Consider the following 11,529-nt stretch of genomic DNA (forward strand, 5'->3'; position numbering starts at 1 on the left):
ACTGGGGTAATCGGGATGGGTGTGTCAGAGGCAGTGCAATTGGCACAGGATAGAGCAGGGTTTAGGGCTGTTGTACATAGGGTCGCTATGAGTCTCAAGCAACTCGACAGCACATAACAACAACAGCAACTTTTCTAGAGTTAAACCACAATACTTCCACCTTACTGATGAAGAAACTGAGATTAAACAAAATGAGTTTTTATGGCTTTGGAACAATGCTGAAGTTAGTAAGTGGCAGAGGTGGAGCTTATATAGAGTACAGAACTTTTTCACTCTAACAAAGGGCCTCCTCATACCCTACCATTGTTTTACCTATTGCTGATGTTAATTCCCTTCTCTCTCATGGCGTAAAGAAGCACAGCTATGCAGTACAAAGTCTCGGTGACGTCTGGCATGGTCACCGTGGAACTAGGTCTCCGGAGGCAGAAAAGCAGTCTCTGGATGTCATGCACATTGCTGGAAAGGAGAACAATGGCTGCTACCAGAGCCCACACGTTGACATCCTATGGAGTGAGGTAGATCAGAGATGGAAGAAAGTACCAGAAACATGGGTTACAAATAATAAAATCAGACAACCAGTGAAGAAAGTAAAGTTGGGGCCCAAATATCACCAATACTATCAGAATTAAAAATCAAACTTTTCAAATGATATTTAGAAAATAAGGGAAGCTTTCTTTTTGTCCTGAGCACCTTTCTTCTCATATATTTTTTTAACTTGGATCTTGTTTTCTTTAATTATATAACATCTATACAATATCTAACATAGAATCTTCCAAAGAAATGACACAGAAATAATATTCTTTCCTGTCTCACTCCTCCTCCAGGTCAGTATGAGCACTCAGGTCCACAAATAATCAGAATATTCATGTCAAAATGAGGTAACAACTAAATGAGTATCTACCTATCATACAAAGCACTAAGAGAGAAAAAAGAATAGTTTCCAGGGGGAAAAATCAAGACTGAAAATTCTCTGATATTAGGACATGCTCCAAATACTAATAACAAGAAAATGTTTGCTATAAAGATTATGATTTTTAACATGCTGGTGTTTGTTATGTGTCACTGAGTCAATTGCAACTCATAGTGACCCTATGAACATCTTTAAACCCTGTCCTGAGCCAATCTCACTGTCTCTGATCCACCTACATCCATAACCCCAGTTACTCCGTCAATTCATCCCATTCAGGATCTTCCTCTCCTGCACTGTTCCTCCACGCTTCCATTGATGTCCTTTTCCAAGGACTAGTCCTTCCTGGAGACATGTCCAAAGCTTCAAAATCCTTGCCTCTAGATAGCAACTTGGTTTCACCCTCTCCAAGACAGACCTGTTTGTTCTCTTGGCAGTCCATGGTATGTTCAATACTCTTCTCAAGCACCAAAACTAAAAGGCATCAATTCCTCTTTCATCCTTATTTAATGTGTCTGGTGCAGAGCAAGTAAATGTAAAGACTATGGCCTGGATCAGGTATATCTTAATCTCTAGACTGACATCTTTGCTCTTCAGCACTTCTGGAGAGGTCCCTGACAGCAGACTTCCACAATACAATTTATCTTTTGATTTCCCGACTGCTAGTGCCAAAAGTGCTGACTGTGGAACTGAGCAAACTGAAATTGTTAACAATATCAATCTCTTCTCCATCTATCATGGTGTTGCCAGTTGGCTTACTGGTGAGAATATCTGTTTTCTTGATGTTGAGATTCAATCCATATTGAAGACTACAGTCCTTGATCTTCCTTAGCAAATGTTTCAGGGCATTCTCAGTTTCAGCAAGCGAGGTTGTGTCATCTGCATAACACAGGTTATTGATGAGTCTTCCTCCAATTTTGATGCCATAGTCTTCTTAAGTCCAGCCTCCCAGATGATCTGTTTTCCGTATAGATTGGAAAGGTATGGTGATTCTTCCTCGATGCACTCCTTTCCCGATTTTGAACCATATAGTGTTTCTTTGCTCTGTTCTAATGACTGCTTCCTGATCCAAATATAGGTTTAGCCTGAGCACAATCAAGTGTGCTGAGATTCACAGTCAATGAAACACAAAAAGACATTCCTCTGGAAGTCTCTGCCTTCAGCTAATATCCATCTGACACTGGTTACTTTAAGTCTCCCTCTTATAGAAGGCATTTATTTTTATGCAAAGAAATTCTGACTAATCAGAATTTGTAGAGGCCAGACGACCACATTTCAGTGATATGTCTGAGAATATTATTCAACAGGATGGAAAATTGTCCCAAACTATTTTTTAAAAATTCCTTTCCAAATCTGCTCTGACTATATGCCTTTTGTTACTCCAATGATACCTACACAAATTAATGTTTTAAAATATTCATAAATTAAAGATTTTAAAAACATAGTCTTTAGCTAAACTTGGATTAGGAAAATATGCTGTCAGGGACCTCTCAAAGTGCTAAAGAGCAGAGATGTCACTCTAGAGACTAAGAAGCATCTGATCCAGGCCAAAGTCCTAGAAATTACCTGCTATGTATCAAATGTGTTAATGTTTGGTTACCCAATGTGGAGAGAGAGTGGGGTGGAGCTCCCCGGTTAAAACAAGCTTGGAAGGAGGAGTGGCATCCACTTCCGTAATAGCTTGCCTCCAGAAACCCTATGAACCTGGAGAGAGGATGAAAGACACCCAAGCGCTGAGGACTCTCCTTCATAGGGTCGCTATGAGTTGCCTGCGACTCGACACACACAGCCGCCACCACCACCACCACCACCACAACAACATGTATCAGAGAGGTGAATAATAAACAAGAAAGACAGAAGAAAAATTTGTCTTTGAGTTGTGGTGCTGGAGAAGTCTTGACCATACCACAGACAGCTAAGAGAACAGACAGGACTATCCTAGAGAGGGTGAAACCAAGTAGCTCTCTTGAGGAAAGAATTTTGAAGCTCTACCTGAAATGATTTGGTCATGTTTCCAGGAGGGACCAGTCCTTGGAGAAGGACATCATGCTTGGAAGGAGAGGAAGACTCTGGATGAAATGGATTGATTAAGGGCAGGTGTGTTGGAGTCAGTGAGAATGACTAAAGATAAGACAGAGTTCAGAGCTATTGTTCATTGGGTAATTAAGAGTCACCGTTGACTCAACAATACATAACAACAACAATATTTTCTCTCAATGAAAGAAAGATGTCACTGTTCACAATCTTGTCCCAGAACCTGTAACATACCCCAGCAGCAACAAAGAGATCCGGGAGGTGTTGACGCACACAAGCCTCTGCCTCAGGTAGGAGAGGATGATCCCTCAGGCTCCATAACACTCTTTCAGGAGTTACACTTGGGGAGCATTTAGTGGTGGCGATATATCTGTAAAAACAGTCAAAGAACAGTTCATAAAAAAAGATGAACATAAATGCAAACTTATGGGAGAAGACTTCAAAACTCTTTCCCTTGTTGCTGTTGATTGCCTTTGAGTCAAGCATGACTCATAGTGACTCTCTGAACAAAAGGCCTGAAGCCCCTTTACAAATATCAACATTTATCAAAGTTTGCAGAGTTTCTAGAGGCATGTTGTTTAGGAAGTGGTTGCCACTCCTGCTTTCTAACCTGTCACAATACGTTATTATTGTTATGTGTCACTGAGTTACCTGCGATGTATAGTGACCCTATGTACAGCAGCTCTAAACCCTTCCCTGTTCTGAGCCAGTCTTACTAATTCAGACATACCAACTCCCACTGCCTTAGTTATTGTATTAATCCATCTCACCCAGGGTCTCGCCCTCTTGTGCTATCCATCCACTCTTCCAAGCATGATATCCTTCTCTAAAGACCAATCTCTCCTGACCACCTGTCTAAAGTAAGTGTGGCAGAGCTTCAAAATCCTAGCCTTCAAGAAGAGATTAGGTTTTACCCTCTCCAAGAGGATATTTGTTTTCTTGGAAGTCCATGGTATGTTCAAGACTCTTCTCCAACACCGCAACTCTAAGGCATCTATTCTTCTTCTGTTATCCTTAGTCATTGTTCAACTCTCTGAAACATAACAAGTAACTGAGAAAACCATGGCCTGGATTAGGCACACCTTTGTATCTAGATTGACATCGTTGCTCTTCAGCACTCTGGAGAGGTCCATGACAGCAGATTTTCCCAGTGCAATACGTCTTTTGATTCCCTGACTGCTGTTTTAAGAATGTTGATTGTGGATCTGAGCAAGCTGTAATTGGTAACAACCTCAGTCTCTTCTCCATTTACTATGGTGCTGCCAACTGACGCAGTGGTGAGAATCTTTGTCTTCTTGATGTTGAGCTTCAATCCATAGTGAAGACTCAGTTCTTGACCTTTTGCAGCAAGTGTTTCAGGCCGTCTTCCATTTCAGCAAGCAAGGTTGTGTCATCTGCATATTGTAGATTGTTAATGAGTCTTCCTCCAATCCTAATGTCACAGTCCTCCTCATAAAGCCCTGCTTTCCAAATGATCTATTTTGCATACTGATTGAAAAGGTACAGAAACAGGATGCGTCACTGACACATTCCTTTCCTGATTTTGAACCATGCAGTGTTTCTGTGCTCTGTCCTGAGGACTGCTTCTTGGTCTAAGTATAGGTTTTGCATAAGCACGATCAAGTGTTCTGAAATTCCCATTTTCCTCAAGGTTAGCCACAATTTACTGTGATCTACACAGTCAAATGCCTTTGTATAATCAATGAAACACAGAAAGGCATTCTTCTGGTATTCTCTGCTCTCTGCCAAGATCCAAAATTGGTAATAATGTCCCTAGTGCCATGACCTCTTCTAAACCCAGCCTGTAGTTCTGGTGGTTCTCTGTCAATGTACTGTTTAAGTCTTTTCTGGACAATCTTCAGCAGGATTTTTCTAGTGTGTGATATTAGTGATGTTGTTGTTGTTGTTGTTATATGCTGCTGAGTCGTATGCGACTCATAGCGACCCTATGTACAATAGCCCTAAACCCTGCTCTATCCTGTGCCAATCGCATTGCCTCTGACACACCCATCCCGATTACCCCAGTCACTGAATCAATCCACCTCATAGAGGGTCTTCCCCTCCTGCGCTGTCCTTCCACTCTACCAAGCATGATATCCCTCTCTAAAGACCTGTCTCTCCTTACAACATGTCCAAAGTATGTCAGACGAAGCCCCAGAATCCTTGCCTCCAAGGAGTAGCTTATTTAACCCTCTCTAGGATGAATCTGTTTGTTTTCTTGGCAGTCCATGGTACATTCAATACTCTTCTCCAGCACCACAGCTCAAAGGTGTCAATTCTCCTTCTGTCCTCTGTAGTCATTTTCCAACTCTCTGATGCACAACAAGTGATTACAAAAACCATGGCCTGTATCAGGCGGACCTTAGTCTCCAGAGAGACACCGTTGCTGTTGAGTACTTTAGAGAGGTCCCTAACAGCAAGACTTTCCCATCGCAATACGTTTTTTGATTTCCTGGCTGCTGGTGCCAAGAGTGTTGACCGTGGAGCCAAGCAACCTGAAGCTGTGAACAATCTCAATCTCTTCGCCATCCATCCTGATGCTACCAATTGGTCCAGTGGTGAGAATCTTTGTCTTCTTGACATTGAGCCTCAGTCCATACTGAAGGCTGCAGTCCTTGACCCTCTGCAGTAAGTGCATGAGGTCCTCCTCAGTTTCAGCGAGCAGGGTTGTGTCATAATTTCACACTCTGTCAGGTCATCTTTTTTTGGAATGGTAATAAATATGGATCTCTTCCAGTCAGTTGGCCAAGTAATTATCCTCCAGATTTCTTGGCACAACTTGGTGAGCACATGCAGGGCAGCATCTCTTTGCTGAAATACGTTAATTGGTATTCCATCAATTCCTGGGGTTTTCTTTTTGCCAAGTCCTTCAGAGCTGCCTTCACTTCCTCCTTTATCACCACTGCCTCTTGCTCATATGTTGTTTCTTGAAATTCTTTCAAGTCAATTCTTTTTGGTACAATGACTCTATATACTCCTTCCATCTGTTTTTAATGCTTCTTGAATCAGTCAGTATCCTGCCCATAGCACCCTTAAGCATTATAACTTGTGGCTTGAATTTACTCTTTAGTTCTTTCAGCTTAAGAAATGCTAAGCAAGTTCAGCCCTTTTGATTTTCTGACTTCAGCTCCTTGCATATTTCTTTATGTTTTGCCTTGTCTTCCCAAGCAGCCCTTTGAAGATTAAATCAAATCCACAAGAATAAAAATTTGACCTTGAGTCTATCTCCCATGAATTTAAAAACCAACTCAGGAATAGGTTTGAGGCCTTGAACAGTAATGAATGAAGACAGATAAGCTGTGGGAAAACATCAAGAATATCGTTCATGAAGAATGCAAAAAGTCATTACTAAGAAGGACAAAGAGGAAAAGACCAAAATGAATGTCAAAAGAAACTATTTCCCTTATAGGAGAAAAGTTACTCACTGTATGAGGTTCAACACACACAAGTCTGACTCCTTCACAATGCCATAGTTCAAGAGGATGCCATCCACTTTGCTGACCGCTTGTTCTTCATTCATCAAATAGCGATGATACAGCTTTTTCCAGGGAATGAACTAGAAAGGAGTGGGAGGGGAGAAATCTCAAATGAAATGGATGTAGCAATGACTATTAGAAAGTAAATTAAGCCATAACACATAGGTTTTTTGTTTATGCAACTTTACTGAAGAAAAATAAATCAATTACTAGCAGAGCTATTAGTTGCTCACTTATCCACTGACAACTTGCATCATTTATTCAGTGCTATATTAAACAGTGTATTGGAAGATAGATTAACTAATAGCTCCAAGCCTCCTAATAATTTAAATGAGAATTATAAAGTGTTTGAGACCCTATTTTGGAATACAAAGGATGAGAAGACTTAAGTTCTTCCAGCTTTGGACAATAACTGCTTTTAGAAACTGTAAAGTAGTTACAAGAGAACAGTTGCCCAAGATTCAGAGGTTTGTTTTTTTCTAAAAAAAAAATGGAGCATGTGTATTATGTGGCCAATGTCTTCACTCTAACTCGGTTATGAGACTAAAACCATTCTTCACTGCTCTAACATGCTCAAGAAATCATCTGAGGGGGAGGGAGATGGATGCTCAGTTGTCACATCAAAGGAATCAACATTACTCAACAGCATACATTCTTGTTTAAGCCTTCCACTGTCAGAGATTTGAGGTTACATGATACACTTCATACTCATAACCGATGTGGCTGGAGAACTGGTATTGAAGTTATAGCATCAGCAGAGCAGAAAATGTGATGTAGTTTATGTATGTCAATAAAGGAATGACCTGTTCTTGTTCAACAGAGAATGAAATTGGAAGATTATTATCTTCTATCAACATGAAAAGGAACTGGAACTTAAAAATCCAAACCTGGCAAATTAGGTAAAAACATTATATAAATTTTGGTTAGAAACCAGAATCAAGCTTTTCTTGCTCTCAATACTAACTCGTTACTGTGTTAATGCAATTAATCTCAATGCAAGAAATGGGAAGAGTATAAGTAGTGTGAGTAAGCTTTTAATTTCAAGCTTAATGTCAAGAGAAATATAAGGGGCCCATAGGTAGAGATGAGAGAATAAAAGCAACCTACAGAGGATATAGAGTGTGCGGTCTGTGGTCCTGACAGAGAAAATCATTTGTTTGGGGTAGAGTGCAATGTTCTGAAGAAAAAAGAGCAATAAATAAATAAATTCAGATAAACATCAAAGGATTAAGACATTATCTTAAAGGCAAATAGAAACTACCATTCTGGAGAAATAAGGGGAGCATGCACTAGATAACCCTATTTTCTTTTAGATAAAGCATCACATGACTATCACACAATATTTTACATACCAATGGATCACTGATTATCTCCCTCCAAAGGCGGCACACCAAGCTTAGGTTCCAGTAGAGATCTTCCACAGGAAGGAAAGCAAAGATATGTCTCAAGACTTCACTAGGCAGGCTGCAAATGAGACCCAAGGGTTCATGACAGGACAAGGTCCCAAGAAGACCATAGTGTGTGTCAGGAATGACATCAGGACTAATGTCCTCAACTTCTTGGTTAGTTTCTTCACACTGTACAGAGAGCTGTGACAAATAATCCCCTGCTTCTTGCCTAATTCCCTTAGGTTTTTGGCATGACAGGGACAAATGATGCCTTGCGATTTTCTTAGAAACTCCATCGCATTGGCTGGTCCCTGTAACTTGATTACTGTCTTCCTCAAAGTATCGAGACCGTTTTCTTGAAGGCAGACTAGAACTTGAAGAGTTCAATCTAACTTCCCCATCACCTTCGTGAGACAGGGCATAACTGCCCTCTGCAGGAAAAATCATTTCATCCTCAGAGCCCCTGTAGCTGTCCTGGCCAACAGAATTGCTTTTGGCCATATCACTGGTGCACTGCTGCTGGCCAGATTGAAAGAATTCAGTGATGTATCTTTGACATTCTCGACCTGTAGTGGGAATACACAGAATAAGAAATGACTACTAACCACTGTTGACCCAAGTAAAACCATTATTTAATTCCCTGTGCTAAAGGATCTAGAATATATTTTTAGTTAACTGATTTCTTTAAATAGCTTATTCCAAAACAACCACTTAGATGTAGCTCTATCATTTAGTCAAATATACATTTGGAAAGAGACAGAGATCAATTTTGGATGGGTATGATGGATCACATTATACCTGGAAATATACACAAGTAAAAGGGAATATGCTATGAACACCTGAATGGATGAACAAAAAGCTCACATTTATACACAGACTTATGAATATGCACTGCCCCTGGCTTATTTCTACACTAGGCAATCTAAGTTTGTCTAAATAGAAAAGAATATGCTTTGTATTATTAACTCCCAAAACCTCAAACTCAATGTCATTGGGTCAGCTCTGACTTACAGCAACCCTCCATCAGGTTTCCGAAGCTGTAGATTGCAACAGGAAGAAACTTCCCATCTCTTCCCAAGGAAAAGTCAGCTGCACAACTTATTACAGACTATGCCCCAGAGCTCCCTGAGGATTCAGAAAAACCCATTTTCCTCATCTGACTAAATTCCTAAAACTGAGAAGGAAGAAGGACCTTGTTGAAATTCCTTTCATTTTATTTCTCTCCTTGTAGGTGAAGATGACACTTTATTTTAAAATAAAAAAAGACAGAAGCAAAATTATCTTCATATTAATCTATTCTATACATTAACTCAATTGGCTTTTACTAAGCACCTATAAATGAGACAAATACAAAGTAGAAGCTGTATGGTGGCCCTGACCTCAGAGGTACTTTTCATACTTAACCCTTTGCATCAAGTCTCTCCAGACTCGGCAACTCTGTAGGACAAGGTAGAATTGTCTCAAGGAGTTCTCAAGGTTATAATCTTCACAGAAGCAGATTCCCAGCATTTTTCTCCCACAGAATGACTAGTGAGATCAAAATTACCAACCTTCTTGTAGGCAGCCACGCAATTAACCACTGTGTCATCTTTTTTTATTAAATTGAAAACAAAAGTGCCCCTCCCCCTTTTTTAGTCTCATTATTATTGTTATGTGCTGCTGAGTCACTTGCGACTCATAGTGACCCTATGTATAACAGCTCTGAACCTTGCTCTATCTTGAGCCAATTCCATTGTCTCTGACATAGTCATCCCCATTACCCCAGTCACCAAAATAATCCATTTCATCCAGGGTCTAGGAGAGCCTAACTTGTGGTTTCTTAAACTCCTAAAAAAGTTTTTAAAATACTAATAAAGTATTTAAACATCAAAACACAAAAATATACATGGCTCCTTTCTAAATAGCTTTAGCCAAAACCTTAACTTGGGAAAAAGAGCATGGAATACAAGTAGATTTTGTTTTTAAAGAATTTCTGTAAAATAAATTTTTTCTGCTTTTATGACAATGTTATATAAACAGTCTTGAAATCACTAAAACCTTAGTTAAATCCTGATAGTAATTGTTTAATTCAATTTTATTCATTTTCACCAAGAGCCTACTCATATTCAGCCTGAGGACTACACATTAAATACGTACAAACCAACAGTCTTCATCATTAAAGAATTTGCAATCAAGATAGAAGTCAACACACAAAACAATAAAATGTCACACAATAAACAATTACATTTTAAACTGCCTTCTAGTAGTGACAAAAAGTGAGACAGAAACAGCTATTACTATATAGTTAAAGATCAATACAGTAATTACTTAAAGCAGTGACTAATAAGGGTTTGAGCTGGATTCTGAAATTACAAATTGCCAAAAGGAAGTAAGGCTATCTAGACTATACTAACAGATATTAAGAAAAGTAGAAATTTATACAGAGATAGAGAGATAGACAGACAGACAGACAAGACAGACAGACAGAGAGACAGAGATGGAGAAAGAAAGCCAAATTGCCAAAAGTGGTATTCTCATGTAATATCTATCAGGTGGTGGAGACTTGGAAACTGAGTCTGTAATAGTAAAGTGGAGATATTTTACTTTAAGTTTTTGAGAAGGGGAGTGACAAGATAGAAAATAACATTCAAGAATATTGACTCAATCACTGCTGGTCAGAAATAAAATCTAGTGGCCAAAAGAAAGGTTAGTACAACAGCATAGGCACAAAATGACAAGGGCAGTTTACCCTGAAAGTATTATCAGAGGAAACATCTGAGGGGGCAAATGATTTCCACCAACACCACCAGTCTGTCAACTGATGAATCTAGTGGCAGATCAGATAAAGAGGCCTAATGAGTCAAATATTCACCATGTGTCAACACAAAAATAATGGGGATGCTGACACACGTCTTCTATCACTTTATACTTAAACAAGCTAAAGGTAGTCCTTTAATCACTTTTTTCTTGGCCATTTACTAATTTTTATAAATAGAATGGAATTTCCATGGAAAACTCACAGACCGTTTTTAAAGATGTCAAACTATTACAACAGAACTAACAAAATCACACCAGTCGTACTGATGAAAGATTTCAAAGTAGGAGATATTCAAAGATCACACACAACTACAGATTTTGAAGGCAAGACATTTTTTTGGAAGACATACCTCTACTCCCTCTTTTTGTTCTGGGTCTAGGATAGAGACCGTGGTTTGGATCTCTGTTTGTCCATCTTTGACCGAAGGGCTGGGTCAAAGCCAAGTGACTCCGAGCCAAATGTTGGCAGTCGATGGCTGTAAGATGCTTCCGCTTAGACCGTCTCACTGTTACGTACCAGAAGAAACGGGATATTCATTAGTTATCACCAATTCTACAAGCTACTCAGCAAATTCCACCCAATTTTCAATAACACAGTTAATGACTAATTCTTTCCCTTACCCTCCCTCATTCATTAAGTTTTCATTGTTTAACCTCCTCCCCCCCCCTTTTCTATGCAGCTCTTATTAAGGACTCTTGTCATGCCAATAATACCTAATCATATATTCCTTTTATACAGTTCTCTCCCTCATCTGTTTCAATGCCATGTACATTATTTATCCCCTTTTCTTAGTTCCCCCCAGACCCCATGTCAGTCCTGACTTAAGCATTATGTCGTATTTTTATCATTTCATAACTCCTTAGCATTTTTTCCACAGAAATTAAGGAATTCTAAAATAAGACCTTTCTTCAAAGCAGTTTAATTCCC

At 39.4% G+C, this 11,529-nt stretch overlaps 1 protein-coding gene across 2 annotated transcripts in view; it reads right to left on the minus strand.

Annotated features, from left to right (window-relative positions):
- The window catches only part of FBXO18 (F-box protein, helicase, 18), an 80,479-nt gene extending 69,372 nt beyond the window's left edge, over positions 1–11,107 (minus strand). Inside the window, exons 1-5 of one of the 2 annotated variants that reach the window (XM_006891865.1) lie at positions 10,952–11,107; positions 7,770–8,371; positions 6,367–6,497; positions 3,176–3,311; positions 313–503 (exon numbers count right to left, since the gene is read on the minus strand). In XM_006891865.1, coding sequence (XP_006891927.1) covers positions 313–503; positions 3,176–3,311; positions 6,367–6,497; positions 7,770–8,306 — 995 coding nt within the window. In that variant the 5' untranslated portion in view covers positions 8,307–8,371; positions 10,952–11,107. Of the gene's footprint in view, positions 1–312; positions 504–3,175; positions 3,312–6,366; positions 6,498–7,769; positions 8,372–10,951 lie in introns of those variants that run through there. The other variant, XM_006891864.1, reaches the window with a different exon arrangement.
- Between the last annotated feature and the right edge of the window lie 422 nt (positions 11,108–11,529).

Source organism: Elephantulus edwardii, unplaced genomic scaffold, assembly GCF_000299155.1.
Source record: "Elephantulus edwardii isolate Elephantulus edwardi_28Jun2011 unplaced genomic scaffold, EleEdw1.0 scaffold00105, whole genome shotgun sequence".
NCBI classification, from domain to species: Eukaryota; Metazoa; Chordata; class Mammalia; order Macroscelidea; family Macroscelididae; genus Elephantulus; species Elephantulus edwardii.